General features: G+C 42.2%; 1 protein-coding gene across 1 annotated transcript in view; it reads left to right on the top strand.

Moving 5' to 3' along the window:
- The window catches only part of LOC115167148 (chromodomain Y-like protein 2), a 42412-nt gene extending 17081 nt beyond the window's left edge, over positions 1-25331 (top strand). Inside the window, exons 2-7 of the mRNA XM_029721280.1 lie at positions 1-196; positions 4794-5011; positions 17287-17459; positions 21035-21245; positions 21399-21542; positions 21951-25331. The exon at positions 1-196 is cut by the window's left edge and continues 456 nt beyond it. Of these exons, the coding sequence (XP_029577140.1) occupies positions 1-196; positions 4794-5011; positions 17287-17459; positions 21035-21245; positions 21399-21542; positions 21951-22109 (1101 nt within the window). The 3' untranslated portion in view covers positions 22110-25331. The remainder of the gene's footprint in view (positions 197-4793; positions 5012-17286; positions 17460-21034; positions 21246-21398; positions 21543-21950) is intronic.
- The last annotated feature ends 215 nt before the right edge of the window (positions 25332-25546 follow it).

Here is a 25546-nt window from a genome sequence, read left to right on the forward strand (position 1 = left end):
AGGATGACCAAAGCTATGCCGTACAAGGCTCCTCCGGGGGGACTGCAGTTTGTGCCCCCGGTAAGGGCCCCTCATAACGGACTACAGAACGGAGAGATGGACCCTGTTCTGTACAGGACACACAGACTGACCCATGACACGGAGAGGGTGATGGTGGGCGTGGAGACCCCCGGGACACCACTGGTCAATGAACTAGGTAAGTGACGCGCTCTGGATGGTGTGTGTGTGTGTGTGTGTGTGTGTGTGTGTGTGTGTGTGTGTGTGTGTGTGTGTGTGTGTATATGTATGTATACATATAGATATATATATCTTTTATTTTATATATATATATATATATTTTATTATAGATAGTTGGACCATGAGTTTGTCCTGGCCAAGTGACCTGGCCAGAAAACATTCAGGCCCCTAGCTATTGATTGAATGAACATGTACATTGAACTCTAGGATTTGTAGTAGGATTGATAGACAGAGGGATAGACATCACAGCTTGAGGTGATGCTGGTTTGTTCAGTCAGCTTGCTATCTTGCCAATATGCCAGCCAGTTAGCTTACATAGTAGCCCAGTGGAAATGACATTGTTATATTGTTGTTGTCATTTTCGTTTTCACTCAATTCCGATTGAATGTAGTTTTGTTCTCTATTGAATTACAGTGATTCCAGCGGGATGGGAATATTAATTTGAAATGGAAACGCGTTGTGTCCTGGACAGTTAGCTACATGCCATAGTGGATTTGGTAAACCAGGTTGTATCTCTGCATTGTAGCAGATGTAGATGAGACAGCCTCTGTGACCTATAGTTGAATACATGCTCTGTGAGGTCCTTATGGTTCAGTATTGTACTACTGAGAGTGGTGATAAGGAAATTCAGTGGTGAGTTTCACTCCCGGGTCACAGTCCAAGACTAGCCTCATTGAGTTAAAGATTATATTTATAAAGTCCTTTCCAGCTCTGCCAGGGTCAAATCAGAATTTGTGGGGACTGTTTGTCATCACATTGATAGATAGATTCTTCTACATTTGTCTCGATAGACTGGATGTTTGTCAGTGGTAGTATTTTGCACTCTTATTGTGTTTTTGTTTTAGTCCAATCTCATACCCAATCAAATCAGTGCCATGTGGCAGGTTTAACACATTACAGCATACTGATGATATACTGAAGGCAGTTAATGGCCACATTACCACAATGTGTTACACTTTACAGCTTGAAACACAATACTATTGTACACCTCATATTTATGTTAGGTGTGAATCATGTTCTGTAATGCATTTTATTGTTACTGTTAGTTCTCTATTAGCACTCAGGATCAGCTGGAGCCCTAGGCCACGGTAGAGCTGTGAAGATGATGTTGAATAATGTTTGGTTATCTGACCAGAACAAGACATGGAAAGTCACTGCATTTATTTGTGTCAAACTACGAAGAAAAGCCAAAAGCAGGCATGCTTGTATTACACTTGCACAGTGATTTTTGCAGGGAACATATTTGTCTCAAACCCTTGTAAAAAGCATAAACAATCTGTGCGTTTCCACAGAAACCCTTTGTGTGTTTCCACAGACAATTATTGTTTTCCTGTCCAGAGTCAGTAGACCCCAGCTGAAAGACATCAATGGGCTCATAACTAGCTACCTTTGCTTTGCAGCTGAAAGGCACAGCAATGGGCTCATAAATGTGACCTGTTTCAGGAAGCTAGGCTTATGTCGTACATCACTACTTCACAGGAGAGGCATTTGAACGTAATCGTTTTATTTTTATAAAAATGTGTTTTTGGGCAGAAATGCCTTCTGGAATATGTGAACTTTCATGTGTCTTAATAACAAACTTGTATGCCATGTGTAAATAGAAATACAATAGTTAAATTACGAGCCTAGTTGGTTTAGCCACGGAAAAAGACAGGAACCTTCCCGCTAGCCATGATTGGCTGAGATAATTGCTGGGCTGGACTTGCTGAGAGATCAGTTTGGATTGGTCTGCCTTGTTGCATGCTTCTGTCAATAACAAAAGCCTTCCTACCGTGGATTTTTTGAAAGATTTAATATTAGACATGGAGAACTGCAAAAGTGTTGCTACTGCTCGAAACAACATTGCTTCCCTGAATTTAGCAGGTGCTATCGACAAAGTGGGGAAAAAGTTGTGGACTACTTTCTGCACACGGTCAGTGTGAACTGGAGTGACTTGACACAACGCAGGCCAAACAAGTTATACAAACAAAACAGAAACACAGGATGTCTTATTTAGTCAGCTAAAGGGGTTCCAGGCTGCTTTGAAGCATCCATCCATGTTTACGGGTAAGAGTCTAGCTACATTTTCAGATATTATACATTTCTAATTTCGTCAGAAAGTTGTTTTCATTGCAAGTTAAAGTGTACTGTTAGCTAGCAAACATTAGCTTGCTGGCTCGCTAGCTACTGTTGCGTGTAATTTGTGTAGTAATATTATTTGTATCTCAGAAAGCCTTTTGCATTGCTAGTTATAGCCTAATGTTAGCTAAATAGCTACCAATGAATCTAGTTGGTTAGCTTTAGCTACCTGCAGAAACATACTACAGCATTTCATGCAAGGTGGCTAGCTATGACAATCAGTTTGTATTGCTAGTAGTATGGGTTGGGGACTATGATTAATTGTTTACCTAGCTAGCTACATGTCTAAACAAAAGACTCCAATTCGCCAGATTACATGACCCATCAAGTTAGCCAGGTGTGTCTGGGGGTGAATACGGCCATCTATTGTATTTCATGAACATGTGTATATTTCCAGACAATAGTGAACCATCCACTTAGCTAGATGTGGCTGTGGGGAGGTTATAGAATTTCTTTCACATGACCCATCAATTTAGACAAGTGTGTCTCGGTAAGCATCATCTAAGAATTCTAACATATTTGTACAACATTTTTATCTGAACACTTTCTATTGTGATATTGCTACTATGGAAATATACAAGTAACCATTTCACTGTACCGTTTACACCTTTTGTATCCTGTGCATGTGACAAACAAATGTTGATTTTGTTTGATATAGTCTGTGTTTACCAGAGACGGTAATGTGAACAACAACATTACCTGCACCAAAGGCAGATTAGTATACAGGCAAAGGACTACATAGTGTATTGTTAACTGGAGTTTTTCCTTATTGTAAGCTACTACATTCACCACTTTTAGTCTTGAAGTCTTTGGTTGTTTACTACAATACGTTACTCACTCTGTTTAGCACATGGCCTCACATGTGAATCCCTAAATAGATGGGTGGGGCTAAAGCTTAAGAGGGTGTGAACGATGATGAATAGGTATAGACAAGGAAGAGCTCTGCAGTAGGTGTACCAAATCATTCAAGGGCCATTTCCTCAAAAGTGGGGTTACAAGTTTATCAACTTTCAAAGCAGAATAACTTTTCCATTGTTCCTCAACTGCAGTGTGTGACATACCATTTTGTAGCTCTGAATCACTACTTTTGTCCAATGTAAAAAACACAATTTCAAATTTTTCAACAAAAGACCGAATACAGGTGGTCGGTCACAAATTAGCTACAGTCCCTTATGCTTTGCATTATCATCTCTATCATGAAAGCAGGACAGGGTTGAGGTTTTAATGTCATCAATCTATATACATCCACTATACGGATTCATTAGTGTCACTTTGCCTTCATAGAAACATTTGCCTCAATATGGTCCCATGTTATTGGTTGGGTGATAACATTGTGACCTACGATGTCTAATATCACGAGATGACAGAGGAGAAATGTCTGTCACGCTTACAGCTGGCCTTGGATTGTAACATCTGGCTGGGGTCTGGGGACTCTGAAAGGCCTACCTACCCCTGAGGGATCAAACCAAGGTTTGGACACGGTTTTCCAGCATTTACGCTCTAGCTCTTTTTCCCATGGTCAGATCATAGAATACTTGTGCTGAAACATTTGTTGTGATAAAATATATTTGTAGGAATAGAAGAAATGGTCATTGTAGTTGGTAATGTCTCAATGGGTCAAGTTCGGTTTTCCTTGGTCAGTAACTGAATGTTGGTCCCTGTTTGGTCTTCTGTTCTCAGCAGTGCTCAGTAACTGTTCTATGTTGACCTGTAAACAAAATGAGTCACTTTGTCTCTCTGAGGATCCTAGTCTTGCATTTGAATGTTGTCACAGCCAGCCATAGTTTACCCCAGACTGGGGCATTGGTGTGAATCCATTCTCTGCTCATTTGCAGTCATGCCACTTTCATTGTCTTAGAAACAAATAGAATCAAGATGGGGTCTGATTCAAAAGTTATGATACGTTGACAGGAGCAGCAAAATGAGGATGTTTCCTGATGATAGAAATTGATATAGTCTCACTCTTTCAAGGGAGTGAAGAGTGAATAGACAACTATTGACATGCAAACAGAGCAATATAGTTGACCAAGTTTTTTTTTCTTCGATATCAGTAATGCACATCCCAGCTCTACAGAAGTTGTTAAAATATTATTTGCATGTCTATTGTGTCACTAGCTGAGCTGGCACTTGCAGTACTACTGTGTGCACAAAAGCTGTCTCTGAATAAGTCTTCCAGTGAAGAGGCTGAAGGACACTCCTTGAGATGCACCATGTCGTTTTCCAGGAAAGTCTCTCTAAAGAAGGGTGCACTGCTCTGACTCCTGATGGATCCTCAGCTCGTCATGCACTCTGCTCGTCATGCACTCTGCTCGTCATGCACTCTGCTCGTCATGCACTCTGCTCGTCATGCACTCTGCTCGTCATGCACTCTGCTCGTCATGCACTCTGCTCGTCATGCACTCTGCTCGTCATGCACTCTGCTCCATATGTTCCAACAGGCTCCACACTCTCCAACGGTGAGGGGAATCTGCACAGCTCTGTGAAGAGGAAGCTTGGAGAGGACAAAGGCTACGTGTTCCACAAGCGGCTGAGGTACAACGTCCGGCAGAACGAGACCAACTGTCGATTCCGTGACATTGTCGTCAGGAAGGAGGAGGGCTTCACGCACGTGCTACTCTCCAGCCAGACGTCTGACAACAACGCACTAACACCAGAGGTAGGGGATACGATACACACACACACTCATGAATGCACGCACACACACACCAACAATGCACTAACACCATCGGTAAAAGCTTTGACACACAGAAATTAGACTCAAGCTGTGCATTACCTTTTTGAATAATTCAGTACCTAGTGTTTTTTTTTCCCATGTATGTGCTGGAGCACTACATAATGTATATGTCACTATGCATTGCCTCACATTTTAAATGAGTAACAATGTGACTCGACTGAATTACGGCCCATCGTAGACTATTGTTTGATGTGATTTCTAAGGATATCTCAATAGGAAGATTATGACAGAGAAATGAATACCTCTCCGATAGTGTTACATTTTGATGCCAAAAGCCTTTTATTGCCTTGACATAAAACTCAGCATAGAAGCGTTTTTTTTCTATTTTTGTTACGCAATGAGAATGGGAATGGATTGTCTTTGTGTAAAATATGACTATTGTCAAAGTATGCCTTCACAGTGGTTCTCAGCAGTACTTTCTTCACTTCAAACAACTGTACTGAGCGATTCGCAAGTCTGTCCATTGCGTAGCATTAACGATGGTGAATTATTTTTGAGAGTCTCGATACGGGAGAAAACCCACTGCCTCTCAAATGACACTGGTTCCCAGTTATCAGCGGGTCCTTAACTGATCATTACCACTGCTGAGAAGTTGGTATTAATTGGCCAATTAGTTCCTCTACTGCTCTGACTGTCCACGGTACTGGAGGCTTTGTCCTGTCTAACACACAACATGGCTGTAACAACTAGGGCCGATGTTTGTTCAATTTACTTTTTCGCACCCTCAAAAGAGCTTATGTCATTGGCGACTGTTACTGTAGAAAACTGCCATGAGCTACTGGAGAAGCTCTAGTGATATGTAAGATTCCCTTGCACAAAATCCTTCTGTTTAAGTGTAGAATAAGGCTTACTTATCCACTCTCAAGTGCTATATTTCCATACTGCTCTTCTATGATATATTCCATAGATTTCTGAGCTGAGTGGCCCTCCTTTAGAAAATCTTCTCTTGGGAGATGTGTATCTGTCTATGTGTGTGTTTGACTGACAGCTGATTGCTTATTTCCCGAGGCATCAAGCTATTAATGGGGCGGCAGGTAGCTTAGTGGTTAGAGCGTTGGACTAGTAACCGATAGGTTGCCAGATCAAATCCCCGAGCTGACAAGGTAAAAATCTGTCGTTCTGCCCCTGAACAAGGCACTTAACCCACTGTTCCTAGGCCGTCATTGAAAATAAGAATTTGACTGACTTGCCTAGTAAAATAAAAAGCTGTCATGTATGAGTCTATGACACGTCCCTGTGCGTCCCAGTAGGCCATGACATAATTATATGTTTGTATTGTAAATCAAATCAAATGTTATTGGTCACATGCAGATGTTATTGCGAGCAGATGTTACTTAGCGGCAGCGGTCTCACTCTTACCACTCGTCTTCTCCATGTTAATGTGCTCGCTCCCTCAATCACTCTCTTACCCTCTTTCCACCTTTGGACACTTTCTTTCCTTTTTCCAAGCCTGTAGATGACCATTACCCTATATATGGAAATGCATATTTAACTGGCTCTGGAGTGTGCTTGACGTAATCTTATACAAGGTAATATGCAACCCAGTATTTTTCATGGAACATTTGCCCTCTGCTGTATGTTCCTCCAGTTATGCCAGATAAATTAGGGATAATTGGGGGTGAAAACATTCAGTCTGGGGAATCACTCATGCTTTGTCTTTTTCTTTCTTCATATTATGTCTATATCTGATAAGCTACCCAGAAAGGGCAAACAATTGCCCATATTAATATATTTAGCTTGAGAAATAAGGTTTATGAAATCAATAACTTGCTAAAATCAATTAACATTCAAACAGTGCCTTCAGAAATTAATCACACCCCTTAACCAGGGGCGAAAATCTGATATCAACTTTGGAGGGGACAATTACATGAAATTTTCTCAAGAGCAATTCCTGAGGGGGACACCAAAAGTAGTGCTGTAACACATAGCCTACATTGTAATATGGTAAATGTATATTGAGGAACCAAAGAAATAAGGTGTTTGCCGTACTCCTAACTACCGGTACCCAAAACTACACAACTAATCACAACTAATCACAACTACACAACTAATGACAAGAGTTGACAGCTGTATGAGTTCACCATTTACACAACATATGCTGCAACCTTTTGTAATTTTAATAGTTTGTTTCATATTGGCTGGCTTCCAACAATAGCTGACTTTGCAAAGCTAGCGAGCACCAATTCCGTTTCAGTGGTGTTTGCTATAATCTTTTCTACCCAGGTTAAATAAAGGTGAAATAAAATGAATAAATAAAAGTTCCCTTGCGACAATTTAGCTTTTGCAACGAGACCATTAAATATATTTAAGACAATGGTAGAAGAGAGTGTAGTTCTGTTCAGTTTGGACTTCAGTTTATCGCTAACCTTATCACAGGGACTTTGAAGCACTAACTTACATCATCTGCATGCTGATCTTGGAATAAATTGACGATAGCAAAGATTCCATCTTTGACGAGGCCACACAAATGGAATAATTACTAGCTAGCTTAATAATTAATATTTGCCCGCTAGCTCTGCATATTCAGCTAGTGTGTGTGCGCGATTGACTGGATTAACCTCACGTCAGTTACGTTCATTGAGTGCCTTTCAGACAGTGGATACCACCCCTCTGTTACCTTGCCAACTAAGGAACTGGCAGTGGATCAAACCATTGTGAGGCAAAGGGTGGGGGAGTTGCAATCTTTTGAAACTTAAAAATGCGCTATTAAGTGTCTATAATCAGCACAATTGCTTTCATTGCGTATTATTAATATTATTTAAATTACATAGTTATGTTTCAGTGATATATTGGGGGGGACAAATCATATTTTTCCCAGGATGGGGGGGTCGTGTCCCCCCCGGGATTTCCGCCCCTGCCCTTAACTTTTTCCAAATGTTGTTGTTACAGCCTGAATTTAAAATTGATTATATTGAGATTTTTTGGTCACTGGCCTACACACAATACCCCATAATGTCAATTTGGATATATGTTGAATATCTGATTTGGCAAACTTACTGTAAATTGAGAAATTATGTGACTAAACTGAACAAAAATAAGAATAAATTGTATTATGAAACCAAGATAAAGTATGATGGATACAAGGTTTGAATACTTTAAATGAAATTATGGGCAGAAAGACTAATTCAACTCAATCTTTCATTGAATAAAATGCCTCGTTTTTCACAAAACCTTTTTGATGTTGCCAATTACTTTAAGGTAGAGTGGCCAGATGGAAGCCACTCCTCAGTAAAAGGCACGACAGCCTGCTTGGAGTTTGCCAAGAGGCACCAGAAGGACATGAGAAACAAGATTCTCTGGTCTGATGTTACCAAGATATAACTCTTTGGCCTGAATGCCAAGCGTCACATCTGGAGGAAACCTGGCACCATCCCTACGGTGAAGCATGGGTGCCAGCATCATGCTGCGGGGATGTTTTTCAGGGACTGGGAGACTAGTCAGGATCGAGGGAAAGATGAACGGAGCAAAGACCAGAGAGATCCTTGATGGAAACCTGCTCCAGAGCACTCAGGACCTCAGACTGGAGCAAAGGTTCACCTTCCAACAGGACAACGATCCTGAGTACACAGCCAAGACAACGCAGGAGGGACTTCGGGGCAAGTCTCTGAATGTCTTTGAGTGGCCCAGCCAAAGCCCAGACTTGAACTCGATCGAACATCTCTGGAGAGACCTGAAAATAGCTGTGCAGCGATGCTACGCATCCTACCTGACAGAGCTTGAAAGGAGCTGCAGACTAGAATGGGAGAAACTCCCCAAATATACACTACCATTCAAAAGTTTGGGGTCACTTAGAAATGTCATTTATTTTTTAAAGAATAGCACTTTTTTTGTCCATTGAAATAACATTAAATTGATCAGAAATACAGTGTAGATATTGTTAATGTTGTAAATGACTATTGCGACTAATGATGTCGCGCTTGCTGTTGGTGATTCTCTGATCCACCTATATGCAGACAACACTATTCTGTATACTTCTGGCCCTTCTTTGGACACTGTGTTAACAAACTTCCAGACGAGCTTCAATGCCATACAACACTCCTTCCGTGGCCTCCAACTGCTGTTAAACGCAAGTAAAAAATAAAAGCATGCTCTTCAACTGATTTCTGCCCGCACCTGCCCGCCTGTCTAGCATCACTACTCTGGACGGTTCTGACTTGGACAACTACAAATACCTAGGTGTCTGGCTAGACTGTAAACTCTCCTTCCAGACTCACATTAAGCATCTCCAATCCAAAATTAAATCTGGAATTGGCTTCCTATTTCGCAACAAAGCCTCCTTCACTTATGCTGCTAAACATACCCTCGTAAAACTGACTATCCTACCGATCCTTGACTTCGGCGATGTCATTTACAAAATAGCCTCCAACACTGGCAGCTTTATTAAATAGTACCTGCAAAACACCAGTCTCAATGTCAACAGTGAAGAGGCGACTCCGGGATGCTGACCTTATAGGCAGAGTTCCTCTGTCCAGTGTCTGTGTTCTTTTGGCCATCTGAATCTTTTCTCTTTATTGGCCAGTCTGAGACATGGCTTTTTCTTTGCAACTCTGCCTAGAAGGCCAGCATCCCGTAGTCGCCTCCTCACTGTTGATGTTGCGATTGGTGTTTTGCAGGTACTATTTAATGACGCTGCCAGTTGAGGACATGTGAGGCATCTGTTTCTCAAACTAGACACTAATGTACTTGTCCTCTTGCTCAGTTTGTGCACCGGGGCCTCCCACTCCTCTTTCTATTCTGGTTAGAGCTAGTTTGCTCTGTTTTGTGAAGGGAGTAGTACACAGCGTTGAACGAGATCTTCAGTTTCTTGGCAATTTCTCACATGGAATAGCCTTCATTTCTCAGAACAAGAATAGACTGACGAGTATCAGAAGAAAGTTATTTTGTTTCTGGCCATTTTGAGCCTGTAATCGAACCCACAACTGATGATGCTCCAGACACTCAACTAGTCTAAAGAAGACCAGTTTTATTGCTTCTTTAAAAGCAGGACAACATTTTTCAGCTGTGCTAACGTAATTGCAAAAGGGTTTTCTAATGATCAATTAGCCTTTTAAAATTATAAACTTGGATTAGCTAACACAACATGCCATTGGAACACCGGAGTGATGGTTGCTGATAATGGGCCTATGTAGATATTCCATAAAAAATCTGCCGTTTCCAGCTACAATAGTAATTTACAACATTAACAATGTCTACACTGTATTTCTGATCAATTTTATGTTATTTTAATGGACAAAAAATTAGCTTTTGTTTAAAAAACAAGGACATTTCTAAGTGACCCCAAACTTTGAAACGGTAGTGTAGGTGTGCCAGGGTTGTAGCGTCATACCAAAGAAGACTCAAGGCTGTAAACACTGCCAAAGGAGCTTCAACAATGTACTGAGTAAAGGGTCTGAATATTTATGTGAATGTGATATTTCAGTTTATTTGTAATACATTTGTAAAAATGTCTAAAAACCTTTTTGTCACTATGGGTTATTGTGTTTAGATTGATTAGGAAGAGAAAAAAAGTGTCAATTTTTAGAATAACATAACAAAATGTGTAAAGTCAAGGGGTCTGAATACTTTCTGAATGCACTGTATGTCATGCATGTATTGATGTCATAGAGCAGCAGTCAATCAGTCATTCTGTATTGCGTTTATTTTAGTCTCGGTCTATGCAGTATTTATGTGGAACCCTCACTGGGTGAGACCATTATTCCATGAACCCCGAGGTCGTCTAGAGCCTCCATAACCCTGCCATCACCCCACTCACTGACCTTAACCCATGCAATCTGATTACTAGGGCAGGGACAATACCGGTATCTCAATATTTTTCCCATGGCAAAAATTAAAGCACGAAGCAAGTCTTTGGTCCTTTTAAAAAACCTGCTGTATGTTAAATAGTGTGCTATAGTTTGGAAAATAAATACATGTGGCTCTGGATGACAACACAATAATGTTTCCAATATTAGGGCTGTTTTCCTAACGAAGTTAAGTCCGCTTCGTGTTTTGTTTCCTCGCCACGACACTAACGAGTATCGCGATACCGGTATAGTCCAGTCCTACTGATTACCCCCTGACCCAAGTGAACCAGTCTCCCAGTCAACTCAATTCAACATCTCCTACACACTGCATAATCCCTCCTGAACTTCAGCCGGATGTGGTGTTTGTGTGTGCATGCCTGCTCCTGTGTGTGTGTCTGTCAGATTAATTTATCCGGCTCAATTAAACCTGGGGACAGACAGACAGGGCAGGAGAGTGATACTGACACAACTGGAAGGGGTGGGGCTGGCATGGTAGGCTGTCTGTAGCGGTGGTGAAGACACTGCAGCCAAACAGTGTCATTCAGAAGCCCGCCCTGTACACAGGCCCTGCCTGGGAGCCATTTCCAGGAAGCATCGGGGAGCATCTACAACAAATCGGACTAGAACCATGTTACGTGTCAGCTCCCTGTAGAATGAATAGTGTAAAGGTGAACCATGCATATGTATTGTAAAAGCAAAATGCATGTGTATGCAATACGTGTGTGTTAATTTGTCAGCTTGTGCTTCCTTTGAGTGTGGTTGTGCATGTATGTGCGTGTGTTCGCACTGGGCTTGTGTTCGTGTGTGCGCACTTTGTGTTTCGGGCCACACGCGCTGTGTGTGTCTTTGCACGCTGTGTGCGTGCTGCCCTAGGCTTGGCTTCTGGGCTGTGTCTTTTTCCACTCCATGCAGCATCTGTGTGGATTGAGGTCAGCGGGCTAAGCATCCCTCCACAGAGAGCTACCCACCAGGGGAAACAGTGTTAGCACGCTAAAGGCAGGTAACACCCCTGCTAGTACAACTTAAATCCTATATCCCTCTGAGGGAGTTATGAAAGAAATAATACTAGAAATGGGAACTCACTATAGCTGCTACAAAGGAAACCCCTTTGACATCTAATAAAGCAGTCTTTTTCATGATTTCTGTTTGTGACAACTCCCTTTCAGCCCTTCCTCAACTCCTCATACAAGCGAACCACTTCTTTGGTATTGGAATTGGTATTTTATTAGGATTCCCATTAGCTGTTACGAAAGCAGCAGCTGCTCTTCCTGGGGTCCAAAACGAACATGTCATAATAAAGAATATTAATAGACAGAACAGCTCAAGGACAGAACTACATACATTTAAAAGATCACATACAGCCGACATATCAGTACATATCTAGGTCAAATAGGTGAGGCATTGTGCCGTGAAGTGTTGCTTTATCTGGGGTTTTTTTAAACCAGATTTGCTGTTCACTTGAGCAATCTGAGATGGAAAGGAGTTCCATGCAATCATGGTTCTATATAATACTGTATGTTTTCTTGCATTTGTTCTGGATTTGGGGACTGTGAAAAGACCCTTAGTGGCATGTCTGGTGGGGTAAGTGTGTGTGTCACAGCAGTGTGTAGGTTGACTATGCAAACAATTAGGAATATTTAAATAGTGTTTCTTATAAAAATAAGTTTTGCAGTCAGTCTCTCCTCTACTTTTAGCCAAGAGATACTGGCATGCGTACTATTGATATTAGTCGTCTAATTACAGTCAAGAACAAGATGTGCCGCTCTGTTCTGGGCAGCTGCAGTTTTTCTAGGTCATTCTTCGCAGCACCTGACCATATGACTGAGCAATAATGAAGATAAGATAACTAGAGCCGGCAGGGCTAGCTTTGTGGAGTGGGGTGTCCAAAAAAGCAGAGCATTGCTTTATCACTGACAGACCTCTCCGCATCTTTACAACCATTGAACCAAAATGTTTTGACCATGACAGCTTACAATCTAAGGTAAAACCAAGTAATTTAGTCTTGCTCAACAGACCCGTTTATTCTTTGTCAGATTCAGCTGAGGTCTAGAACTTAGGGAATGATTTGTACCAAATAAAATGCTCTTAGTTTTAGAGATGTTCAGGAATAGTTTATTACAGGCCACCCTGTAATAAGCTGACTGGAACTCTTTGTTTAGGGTTGCAGTGATTGCGTATAGGGTTGAATCATCAGGATACATACAGTGCATTCGGGAAGGTATTCAGACCGCTTGACTTATTCCATATTTTGTTACTTTGCACCCTTATTCTAAAATGGATTCAATTGTTTTCCCCCTCTCCCATCAATCTACACACAATACCCCATAATGACAAAGCAAAAACAGTTTTATAGACATTTCTGCAAAATGTATGTATAAATAAAGAAAAACTGAAAAATGACATTTACATAAGTATTCAGACCCTTTACTCAGTACTTTGTTGAAGCAGCCATTATTTTGGGTATGACGCTACAAGATTGGCACACCTGTATTTTGGGAGTTTCTCACATTGTTCTCTGCAGATCCTCTCTAGCTCTGGCAGGTTGGATGCGTCGCTGCACAGCTATTTTCCGGTCTCTCCAGAGATGTTAGATCGGGTTTAAGTCCGGGCTCTGGCTAGGCCACTCAAGGACATTCAGAGACTTGTCCGGGAAGCCACTCGTGCATGGTCTTGGCTGTGTGCTTTGGGTCGTTGTCCTGTTGGAAGGTGAACCTTAACCCCAGTCTGAGGTCCTGAGCGCACTAGAACAGGTTTTCATCAAGGATCTCTCTGTACTCCATTTAGCTTTCCCTCGATCCTGACTAGTCTCCCAGTCCATGCCGCTGAAAAACATCCCCACAGCATGATGCTGCCACCCATGCTTCACCGTAGGGATGGTGCCAGGTTTCCTCCAGAAATGACCCTTGGCATTCAGGCCATAGAGTTCAATCTTGGTTTCATCAGACCAGAGAATCTTGTTTGTCATGGTCTGAGAATCCTTTAAGTGCCTTTTGGCAAACTCCAAGCGAGCTGTCATGTGCCTTTTACTGAGGAGTGGCTTTCGTCTGGCCACTCTCCAAAAAGGCCTGATTGGTGGAGTGCTGCAGAGATGGTTGTCTTTCTGGAAGGTTCTCCAGTCTCCACAGCGGAACTCTGGAGCTCTGTCGGAGTGACTATCGGGTTCTTGGTCACCTCACTGACCAAGGCCCTTCTCCCCCGATTGCTCAGTTGGGCCAGGCAGCCAGCTCTAGGAAGAGTCTTGGTCGTTCCAACCTTCTTCCATTTAAGAATGATGGAGGCCACTGTGTTCTTGGGGACCTTCAATGCTGCAGACATTTTCGGTACCCTTTCCCAGACCTGTGCTTCGACACAATCCTGTCTCGGAGCTCTACGGACAATTCCTTCGACCTCATGGCTTGGTTTTTGCGCTGACATGCACTGTCAACTGTGGGATCTTTATAGAGGCAGGTGTGTGCCTTTCCAAATCATGTCCAATCAATTGAATTTACCACAAGTGGACTCCTCAAGTTGTAAAAACATCTCAAGGTTGATGAATGGAAACAGGGTGCATTTGAGCTAAATTTCAAGTCTCATAGCAAAGGGTCTGAATACTTATGTAAATAAGGTATTTTTTTTATTTTGTTGCAGAAAAATAAAAACCTGTTTTCACTTTGTCAGTATGGGGTATTGTGTGTAGATTGAGGGGAAACAAATATTTAATCAATTTTAGAATAAGGCTGTAACGTAACAAAATGTGGAAATAGTGAAGGGGTCTGAATACTTTCCAAAGGCACTGTATAGAGGTGGTTTGATTGCTGCTGCTCTGTCAAGTTAGGATTCTGCCGATTTATGCTGGGATCTAGAGCCATGTGCACTGATGGCTCTGTCTGTAGCCTCAGTTTCATTGAACAGGTGTGAAGAACTACACTGAACAAAAATATAAACGCAAGATGTAAAGTGTTGGTGCCATGTTTCATGAGCTGAAATAAAGATCCCTGAAATGTCCCATATGCACAAAATGCTTATTTCTCTCAAATGTTGTGCACACATTTGTTTACATTCCTGTTAGTGAGTATTTCTCCTTTGCCAAGATAATCAATCCACCTGACAGGTGTTGCATATCAAGAATCTGATTAAACAGAATAATCATTACACAGGTGCAGCTTGTGCTGGGGACAATAAAAGGCCACTTTAAAATGTGCAGTTCTGTCACACAACACAATGCCACAGATGTCAAGTTTTGAGGGAGTGTGCAATTTGCATGCTGACTGCAGGAATGTCCACCAAAGCTGTTGCCAGAGAATGTAATGTTCAATTATGTACCATAAGCCACCTCCAACATAATTTTAGATAAACCGGCGTCAACTGCAGACCACGGCGGCTTGTGGGCAAGTGGTTTGCTGATGTGACTTTGTGAACAGAGTGTCCCATTGTGACGGTGGGGTTACGGTATGAGCAGGCATAAGCTACGGCCAAACAAACACCATTGCATTTTATCGATGGTAATTTGAATGCACTGAGTTAGCGTGACGAGAACCTGAGGCCCATTTGTCGTGCCATTCATCCGCCAACATCACCTCATGTTTCAGCATGATAATGCACAGCCCCATGTCGCAAAGATCTGTACACAATTCCTGGGATGCTCTGGATTGATGTGTTCGACAGCATGTTCCAGTCCCCGCAACTTCGCACAGCAGTTGAAGAGGAGTGGGACAACTTTCCACAGGCCACAATCAACAGCCTGATCAACTCTTACATGATGCAAATGGTGGTCACACCAGATACTGACTGGTTTTCTGATCAATGCCCCTACTTTTCTTTTAAAGTGTCTGTGACCAACAGATGCATGTGAAATCCATAGATTAGGGCCTAATGAATTTATTTCAATTGACTGATTTCCTTATATGAACTGTAACTCAGTAAAATCTTTGAAATTGTTGCATGGTGCGTTTTATATTTTTGTTAATTGTGTATTGATCTGATTTACATACACCTTAGCCAAATACATTTAAAACTCAATTTTTCACAATTCCTTACATTTAATCCTAGTAAAAATTCCCTGTTTTAGGTCAGTTAGGATCACCACTTTATTTTAAGAATGTGAAATGTCAGAATAATAGAGAATGATTGATTTATTTCAGCCTTTATTTCTTTCATCACATTCACAGTGGGTCAGAAGTTTACATACACTCAATTAGTATTTGGTAGCATTGCCTTTAAATTGTTTAACTTGGGTCAAACGTTTCGGGTAGCCTTCCACAAGCTTCCCACAATAAGTTGGGTGAATTTTGGCCCATTCCTCCTGACAGAGCTAGTGTAACTGAGTCAGGTTTGTAGGCCTCCTTGCTCGCACACACTTTTTCAGTTCTGCCCACAAATATTCTATAGGATTGAGGTCAGGGCTTTGTGATACCTTGACTTTGTTGTCCTTAAGCCATTTTGCCATAACTTTGGACGTATGCTTGGGGTCATTGTACATTGGCGGTTTTGGAGCAGTGGCTTCTTCCTTGCTGAGCGGCCTTTCAAGTTATGTCAATATAGAACTCGTTTTACTGTGGAAATAGATACTTTTGTACCGGTTTCCTCCAGCATCTTCACAAGGTCCTTTGCTGTGGTTCTGGGATTGATTTGCACTTTTCGCACCAAGGAATGTTAATCTCTAGGAGACCGAACGTGTCTCCTTCCTGAGCGGTATGACGGCTGCGTGGTCCCATGGTGTTTATACTTGCGTACTATTGTTTGTACAGATGAACGTGGTACCTTCAGGCATTTGGAAATTGCTCCCAAGGATGAACCAGACTTGTGGAGGGCTTGGCTGATTTCTTTTGATTTACCCATGATGTCAAGCAAAGGGGCACTTAGTTTGAAGGTAGGCCTTGAAATATATCCACAGGCACGCCTCCAATTGACTCAAATTATGTCAATTTGCCTATCAGAAGCTTCTAAGCCATGACATCATTTTCTGGACTTTAAAGGCACAGTCAACTTAGTGCATGTAAACTTCTGACCCACTGGAATTATAATACAGTGAAATAATCTGTCTAAACAATTGTTGGAAAAATGACTTATGTCATGCACAAAGTAGATGTCCTAATTGACTTGCCAAAACTATAGTTTGTTGACAATAAATGTGTGGAGTGGTTGAAAAACGAGTTTTAATGACTCGAAGTATGTAAACTTCCGACATCAACTGTATAACCTGTTTTACCTGTCTCTAGCTATAGATAAAGAAGGTATCCTACAGCTACGCTTGCATTGCCTGTAGTGTTACACACTCTTATCTTGTCTGTAGATCATGGGGGTAATGTACAGCAGGGCTCTGATCTGATAGTTCACTCTTCCCTCTCTCTTCCTCCCCCCTCCCACTATCTCTCTCTCTCTCTCTCCCCACCCTAACGCCCTCTCTCTTTCTCTCCTCCCTCTCTCTCTGTGTAGATAATGAAGGAGGTGTGTCGGGCTCTGGGGAACGCAGCAGCTGATGACAGTAAGCTGTTGCTGCTCAGTGCTGTGGGGAGTATCTTCTGTAGTGGCCTGGACCCATCCTACCTGATAGGACGCCTCTCCACAGACCGCAGGAAAGAGAGCAGCCGCATTGCAGACGCTGTACGGTAAGAGAGGAACATAAGCTATAGCCACACACACACACGTGTAACACACGATTGCAATTATCCACCTAAAGAAGGCTACAGCAGGAACAGAGAACACAGCACACATACACACACCTACACACTTACCTAGACATCTCTTACCGTTAGAGTGCATTGACTTGACGTCTTACCAAGGTAAATTATCTTGGCGCACTGGAAGATCATTTTGCTTATTTTAACCTTAAAAAGGCTTGATACAAGTGGGTAAGATAAATTATCTTATTTAAAGATATTTGATCTTAATTTGTCTTGGTAAGACATCTCATTATCTTAGTGCCCTGGCAAATAATTTTTCATACTTTAAACTCCACACTCCACCAATCTGGATGTCCTAGCCGTGTCTGAATCCTGGCTTAGGAAGACCACCAAAAACTTTGAAATTTCCATTCCTAACTATAACATTTTCCGACAAGATAGAACTGCCAAAGGGGGCGGTGTTGCAATCTACTGCAAAGATAACCTGCAGAGTTCTGTCTTACTATCCAGGTCTGTACCCAAACAATTCGAGCTCCTACTTCTAAAAATGAACCTTTCCAGAAACGAGTCTCTTACCGTTGCCGCTTGCTATAGACCACCCTCTGCCCCCAGCTGTGCCCTCGACACCATATGTGATTTGATTGCCCCCCATCTATCTTCTGAGCTCGTGCTGCTAGGTGACCTAAACTGGGACATGCTTAACACCCCGGCCATCCTACAATCTAAGCTTGATGCCCTCAACCTCACACAACTTATCAATGAACCTACCAGATATAACCCCAATCCATAAATACAGGCACCCTCATAGATATCATCCTAACTAACTCGCCCTCCAAATAAACCTCTGCTGTTTTCAACCAAGATCGCAGCAATCACTGCCTCATTGCCTGCATCCGTAATGGGTCTGCGATCAAACGACCACCCCTCATCACTGTCAAACGCTCCCTAAAACACTTCTGCGAGCAGGCCTTTCTAATCGACCTGGCCGGGGTATCCTGGAATGACATTGACCTCATCCCGACAGTAGAGGATGCCTGGTTATTCTTTAAAAATGCCTTCCTCACCATCTTAAATAAGCATGCCCCATTCAAAAAATGTAGAACCAGGAATAGAGAGAGCCCTTGGTTCACTCCAGACCTGTCTGCCCTTGACCAGCACAAAAACATCCTGTGGCGTTCTGCATTAGCATCGAACAGCCCCCGTGATATGCAACTTTTCAGGGAAGTTAGGAACCAATATACACAGGCAGTTAGAAAAGCTAAGGCTAGCTTTTTTTAAACAGAAATTTGCATCCTGCAGTACAAATTAAAAAAACTTTTGGGACACTGTAAAGTCCATGGAGAATAAGAGCACCTCCTCCCAGCTACCCACTGCTCTGAGGCTAGGAAACACTGTTACAACCGATAAATCCACTATAATTGAGAATTTCAATGAGCATTTCTCTACGGCTGGCCATGCTATCCACCTGGCTACCCCTACCCCGGTCAACTGCCCTGCACCCTCCACAGCAACCCTCCCAAGCCCCCACCATTTCTCCTTCACCCATATCCAGATAGCTGATGTTCTGAAAGAGCTGCAAAATCTGGACCCCTACAAATCAGCCGGGCTAAACAATCTGGACCCTCTCTTTCTAAAATGATCTGCCGAAATTGTTGCAATCCCTATTACTAGCCTGTTCAACCTCTCTTTCGTATTGTCTGAGATTCCCAAAGATTGGAAAGCTGCTGCGGTCATCCCCCTCTTCAAAGGGGGTGACACTCTAGACCCAAACTGCTACAGACCTATATCTATCCTACCCTGCATCTCTAAGGTCTTCAAAAGCCAAGTTAACAAACAGATTACCGACCATTTTGAATCACACCGTACCTTCTCCGCTATGCAATGTGGTTTCAGAGCCGGTCATGGGTGCACCTCAGCCACGCTCAAGGTCCTTAACGATATCATAACCGCCATCGATAAGAGACATTACTGTGCAGCTGTATTCATCGACCTGGCCAAGGCTTTCGACTCTGTCAATCACCACGTTCTTATTGGCAGACTCAACAGCCTTGGTTTCTCAAATGATTGCCTCGCCTGGTTCACCAACTACTTCTCTGATAGAGTTCAATGTGTCAAATAGGATGGCCTGTTGTCCGGACCTCTGGCAGTCTCTATGGGGGTGCCACAGGGTTCAATTCTTGGGCCGACTCTCTTCTCTGTATACATCAATGATGTCGCTTTTGCTGCTGGTGATTCTCTGATCCACCTCTACGCAGACGACACCATTCTGTATACTTCTGGCCCTTCTTTGGACACTGTGTTAACTAACCCCCAGACGAGCTTCAATGCCATACAACTCTCCTTCCGTGGCCTCCAACTGCTCTTAAACCCAAATAAAACTAAATGCATGCTATTCAACCGATCATTGCCCGCACCTGCCCACCCATCCAGCATCACTACTCTGGACGGTTCTGACTTAGAATACGTGGATAACTACAAATACCTGGGTGTCTGGCTAGACTGTAAACTCTCCTTCCAGACTCATATTAAGCATCTCCAATCCAAAATTAAATCTAGAATCGGCTTCCTATTTCGAAACAAAGCATCCTTCACTCATGCTGCCAAACATACCCTAGTAAAACTGACCATCCTACCGATCCTCGACTTTGGCGATGTCATCTATAAAATAGCCTCCAACACTCTACTCAACAAACTGGATGCAGTCTATCACAGTGCCATCCGTTTTGTCACCAAAGCACCATACACTACCCACCACTGCGACCTATATGCTCTCGTTGGCTGGCCCTCACTTCATACTCGTCGCCAAACCCACTGGCTACAGGTTATCTACAAGTCTCTGCTAGGTAAAGCCCCGCCTTATCTCAGCTCACTGGTCACCATAGCAGCACCCACTCGTAGCGCGCGCTCCAGCATGTATATCTCACTGGTCATCCCCAAAGCCAATTCCCCCTTTGGTCGCCTTTCCTTCCAGTTCTCTGCTGCCAATGACTGGAATGAACTGCAAAAATCTCTGAAGCAGGAGATTCCCATCTCCCTCACTAGCTTTAAGCACCAGCTGTCAGAGCAGCTCACAGATCACTGCACCTGTATACAGCCCATTTATCTACCTCATCCCCATACTGTATTTATTTATTCTGTCGTTTTGCACCCCAGTATCTCTACTTGCACATTCCATCTTTTGCACATCTACCATTCCAGTGTGTAATTACTTTGCCACCATGGCCTATTTATTGCCTTAATTCCCTTATTTTACCTAATTTGCACACACTGTATATAGACTTCTTGTTTTCTTTTCTTTTTCTGTATTATTGACTGTATGTTTTGTTCATTCCATGTGTAACTCTGTGTTGTAGGTGTCTAACTGCTATGCTTTATCTTGGCCAGGTCGCAGTTGCAAATGAGAACTTGTTCTCAACTAGCCAACCTTGTTAAATATAGGTGAAAAAAAACTAAGTCTGTTTGCCCTGATTCGCCTAAAGCAGGATAAGCACGAATAAGCACAAAGACAGTCATATTGTACTGTATAGTTTATAATCACTGTTTTGTGTCTCCTCTCCCAGGGACTTTGTGCTAGCGTTTATCCACTTTAAGAAGCCCATCGTGGTGGCCATCAACGGGCCTGCCCTGGGCCTGGGGGCCGCTATCCTGCCTCTATGTGACGTGGTGTGGGCCAGCGAACGGGCCTGGTTCCAAACGCCCTGTGCCGCCCTCCGCCTTACCCCCTCCGGCTGCTCCTCCTACACCTTCCCCCAGATCCTGGGAGTGGCTCTGGTGAGTCTGGTTGCCTGGTCCCCTGTGCAGATTTTTGTTCAAGCCCTGCAGTAAAACACGATTCAACTAATTATTCAAAGTTTTACATCTACATTACCTTGTTGTACATTTAAAAAAATTATATCTCCCTGTCCCCGCCTCTCACCCTGACAGACCAATGAGATGCTGTTCTGCGGGAGGAAGCTCACTGCACAGGAAGCCTGCAGCCGGGGCCTGGTGTCCCAGGTCTTCTGGCCAACCACGTTCAACCAGGAAGTGATGCTGCGTGTGAAGGAGATGTCCACCTGCAGTGCTATGGTAGGCTTTTCTGACAGAGATGGTCATGTAGAGCTGAAATGCTATATCCCAGGCCTTGCGCTAGGAGCCTGCCAGGAGCATTGGTCTATAAATGGAATATAACTTAGATAATATTATCTATCTAACCACAAACAGAAACCACAAATAAGTGAAATATATGTATGTATGTATGTATGTATGTGTGTGTGTGTGTGTGTGTGTGTGTGTGTGTGTGTGTGTGTGTGTGTGTGTGTGTGTGTGTGTGTGTGTGTGTGTGTGTGTGTGTATATGTGTGTGTGTGTATATGTGTGTGCATGGGTTCTGTAACTAATACAGTACAATGCTGCCAGATCAAGGGTGTACAAATGAAGGGCCTCGATCTATAAAGCAGGCCGCCTCTTACTCTCTGTTTGTCCCTGTGTGTGGAAGGTTCTGGAAGAGTCTAAATGCCTGGTGCGGAGCATCCTGAAGTCGGTCCTGGAGGAGGTGAATGAGAAGGAGTGTCAGATGCTCAAACAGCTGTGGTGCTCCACCAAGGGACTGGAGGCGCTCTTCAGCTACCTGCAAAACAAGGTGTATGATAACTGACCTCTGACCTTTCACCTCCACACCCCTGCAGAACTATCTATGGGCCACGAGATCTGGTCTTCAGTTACCTACTGAGCAACATCCCCGAAGATATAGGGCTTTTATCTTCAATTACCAACAGTCTTCTTTAACAACCAGCAGAGAGCAGTTTGCCAGTCTCCGAGGCCTTATCTCCGCTCGTCAACATCTGGGCCTGCAGAGCACCACCATCAATGTTTTTTTTTTACTCTGGTCATCCCACAACTTCCCTGCCTGTAAGAGGGGATCCGCAAAGCATCAACTTCTGGAGAGGATTCATCTGTTGGATTCATTCTGCTTTCATACTGCCCTGCTGGGAGTCCAGTGACAGTGAACAAGGCTCTTCAGGAAATGGAAGCACAGCGGCAGAATGTTGTGGGAGTGCGTGGAGGCAAAAGAGCTCATCTGATGGCTAATGTCATTGTTCAATTATTTATTTGAAAATGTATTTAGATTTGATCCTAAATACAAAAAAAGCTTACCATGTGTATATATTTTCTATTAGTCTGCTGTTGGTTTTTTTGTATCTTGCTTTAGTCTTTTTGTTTTGAGGTGAAGTGTCCTCCTGGGCTCTGAGGTGTAGTGAAAATCAAAGCTATGCTTGAGGTCAGAGTGGAACATAGATTTTCTCACCTTACAATGCAGTAACCCTGGCCAAAGACGTAAATAATAATTGAAGTGAAACCTGTCCATTGAATTAGGTGTGTGGTAATAGGAGGGCTACTGGGGAAGAGTTAGAGGTAGGTAATGCCCAATGATACACACCCATAATTGGCAAGTCAATGTGAATGGGCAGTGTTGACAGTGAACTCTTTCTGGATTTATATAGACCATTTTGCGATGCTCTTTTGGAAGTGTTTATTCAATTGCTTGTATTTGGTTTGTCAGTAAGGGTGTGTTTGACCTCTGATTGAATGTGAATATATAGAAGGGCCCTCTTTGACCACGATCAGCACTCCCATAGAGAACCAGAGCTGTCTGATTGCTTCTTTTCATTAGAATGTGGAGACTGTCGATAGATCAACAGGAGACCTCTCCCTGGGAAAGGGAGGAAAGAGAGAGAGAAAGAGGGTGAGACATATGTCATCATCATTATTATATCAGCAGCAACATGTGCAGCGTCATCATTATCATCAAGGTACATATATGACATGTATTACAGTGCAAAGGTGTAGCGGGGTGGTTTGCTTAACTACTCTTCTGTGTTGACTAACCTTGCCTGAGACCTGAAGACTTCTTTTGGCTCCCAGAGCTAATGCCCTGCCTTTAGCTCAGTGGGCTACTGCAGTCTTGAATCGTGAAGACGACCAGGGTTTGATACCCCGTTGATTATAAAGGCATGTATATTACATTGTGAAGAGTGTAGCTAGGATATTTGGACAGATAATTATTTTGATATTACCTTGCAATCGGGTATTAGTGAGACATTGTGTATTTTTGTAACCACAGAAAGATTATGTTTTGTCCCAAAGTAATCACTGCACTTTTCGTCTGTTGGCTGTCTGTGTTGTGAAGATGCAGTAGTAGTGCAGCTGAAGCAGATAATACCTGCATGTGATGATGGCTTCAGGAAATGGGAAATATATATCTACTTATATTGTATGTATGGATATCTATTTTTGGTTTACCCAATAATGAAATGTAGTTTTGTGGAAATTGTTTTGTATCATTCAGGAAATTGTGGATTTTTGCAGTTGTACACATATATGAACCATGTAGCTATTATATGGTGTAACTATATGCATGTACAATATTGTAGATACGTGTGTTGCCTGTCAAAATACTTTACATTTCAGGGTATGTTTTGTATTGCCATAGTAAGCAATGTTAGGAATCTTGCACAATTATTATTTGTATTTATTTAAAGTTAGTGCTCAAGTTCCCCTTGGGGCTGCAGTGCCATAATGTTTCCCTGTCCCCAGAGGCATCTCTTTCTCTCTTATCTTCTGTTCCAGATATTCTCAGTAAATTGCTTTTTTCCCTAGATCTGCCCTGTGTGATAATAGTGACACAACAAACACACAAAAAAAAATGGTTACATGTAGCATAATTGTGTTTAAAGGCTGTTGATAACCACTTTATGCAAAACTTTGAAACATTTAAAGTAATATTGCTATTAACAGCTCTGACAAATCAAAGCTCTATCAATTTCTAATCAACCATTCCCAATTATATTTGAATAACACTTTCCCTGAATTTCCCTAATTGATTTATTATTTGCGTGTTAATCAGTGTATTGCTAAAGTATAGTGTAAGATTAAATGTATATTAATATATTCGAGATTTGAGTTTTGCCTGTACCACTCCCCAACCTGGTCTCAAGAGCATTTTGTCTTATTATGTACGTAAACCCATACACTCCATTTAGTATGCTATGTTACTTCCGTATGGTATGTATTAATTTGTGGATGTCCATCAACCGTTTCGTATATGTTACGAATTTGCAAAATGTACAATATATTACGATTTGCTAAACGTATGATATGTTACGAATTCTAGCTGGGTGGTTAACATTAGCTAGCTGGCTAACATTAGCTGCGGTTAGAGGTTAGTATTAAAGTTAGGGAACGGTTAGCTAACATGCTAAATAGTTGCAAACTAGCTAAAAAGTAGCAAGTAGAGGAAAAGTTACTAATTAGCTAAAATGCTAAACTTGGTCGTGATGAGATTCGAACTCGCAACCTTTAGGTTGCTAGACGTTCACGTTATACACCAACCTGTCCACCCCAAACCAACTCATTTTTGCCTTAAGTAAACATCTGTCTTATCTAACCATACCAAACGTAACATATCATACAAATTTGTATCTGTTTACATTTACTTTGTTACATATAGTCTGAGACCAGGCTGCTCTCCCAGGACCCAAATAGAGTAACATTGTGTATGAATGATGCATTTGAATAATTTGAAGTAAAACCGTTATAATTCATTTGTTGAGGACTTACCCTTGAATATTATGACCGGCCCTGTAAGCCATGTGTTTAGGTTTAGTTTGTAAACTCCTATCATCTCCATATGATATTTCTATGCATCTTCCAAGCATTTACAAACCTATTACATGTTGAGTTTCTACTCCTTTCTCTAGTCTAAAATCACACCTCGGGGTGCCTTAGAAGTTGTATCTTTTGTCTGTAGGATGCTGTATCCGTACGTTGTGAGTTTGGGGGTCGAGCTGCTTTGAATAAACTATGACATTAATTTAAACATGGTGTTTTTGTTTGTTTAAAAACTTTTGTTACTACTTAGTCATCACTCCTACAAACTTGATTTTTGTTTGCTGCATTTGTATAGTACCAATGTCCTTGTTTGGATAAAAGAACACATCATTTGGATCAGATAAATACAAACTAAAAGAGCGTCCATCTGTCCTTGGGCTCCTCTCTATTGGAACACACCACATCAAATAAACATGAATGGGT

The sequence above is a fragment of the Salmo trutta genome, chromosome 29, assembly GCF_901001165.1.
Source record: "Salmo trutta chromosome 29, fSalTru1.1, whole genome shotgun sequence".
NCBI classification, from domain to species: Eukaryota; Metazoa; Chordata; class Actinopteri; order Salmoniformes; family Salmonidae; genus Salmo; species Salmo trutta.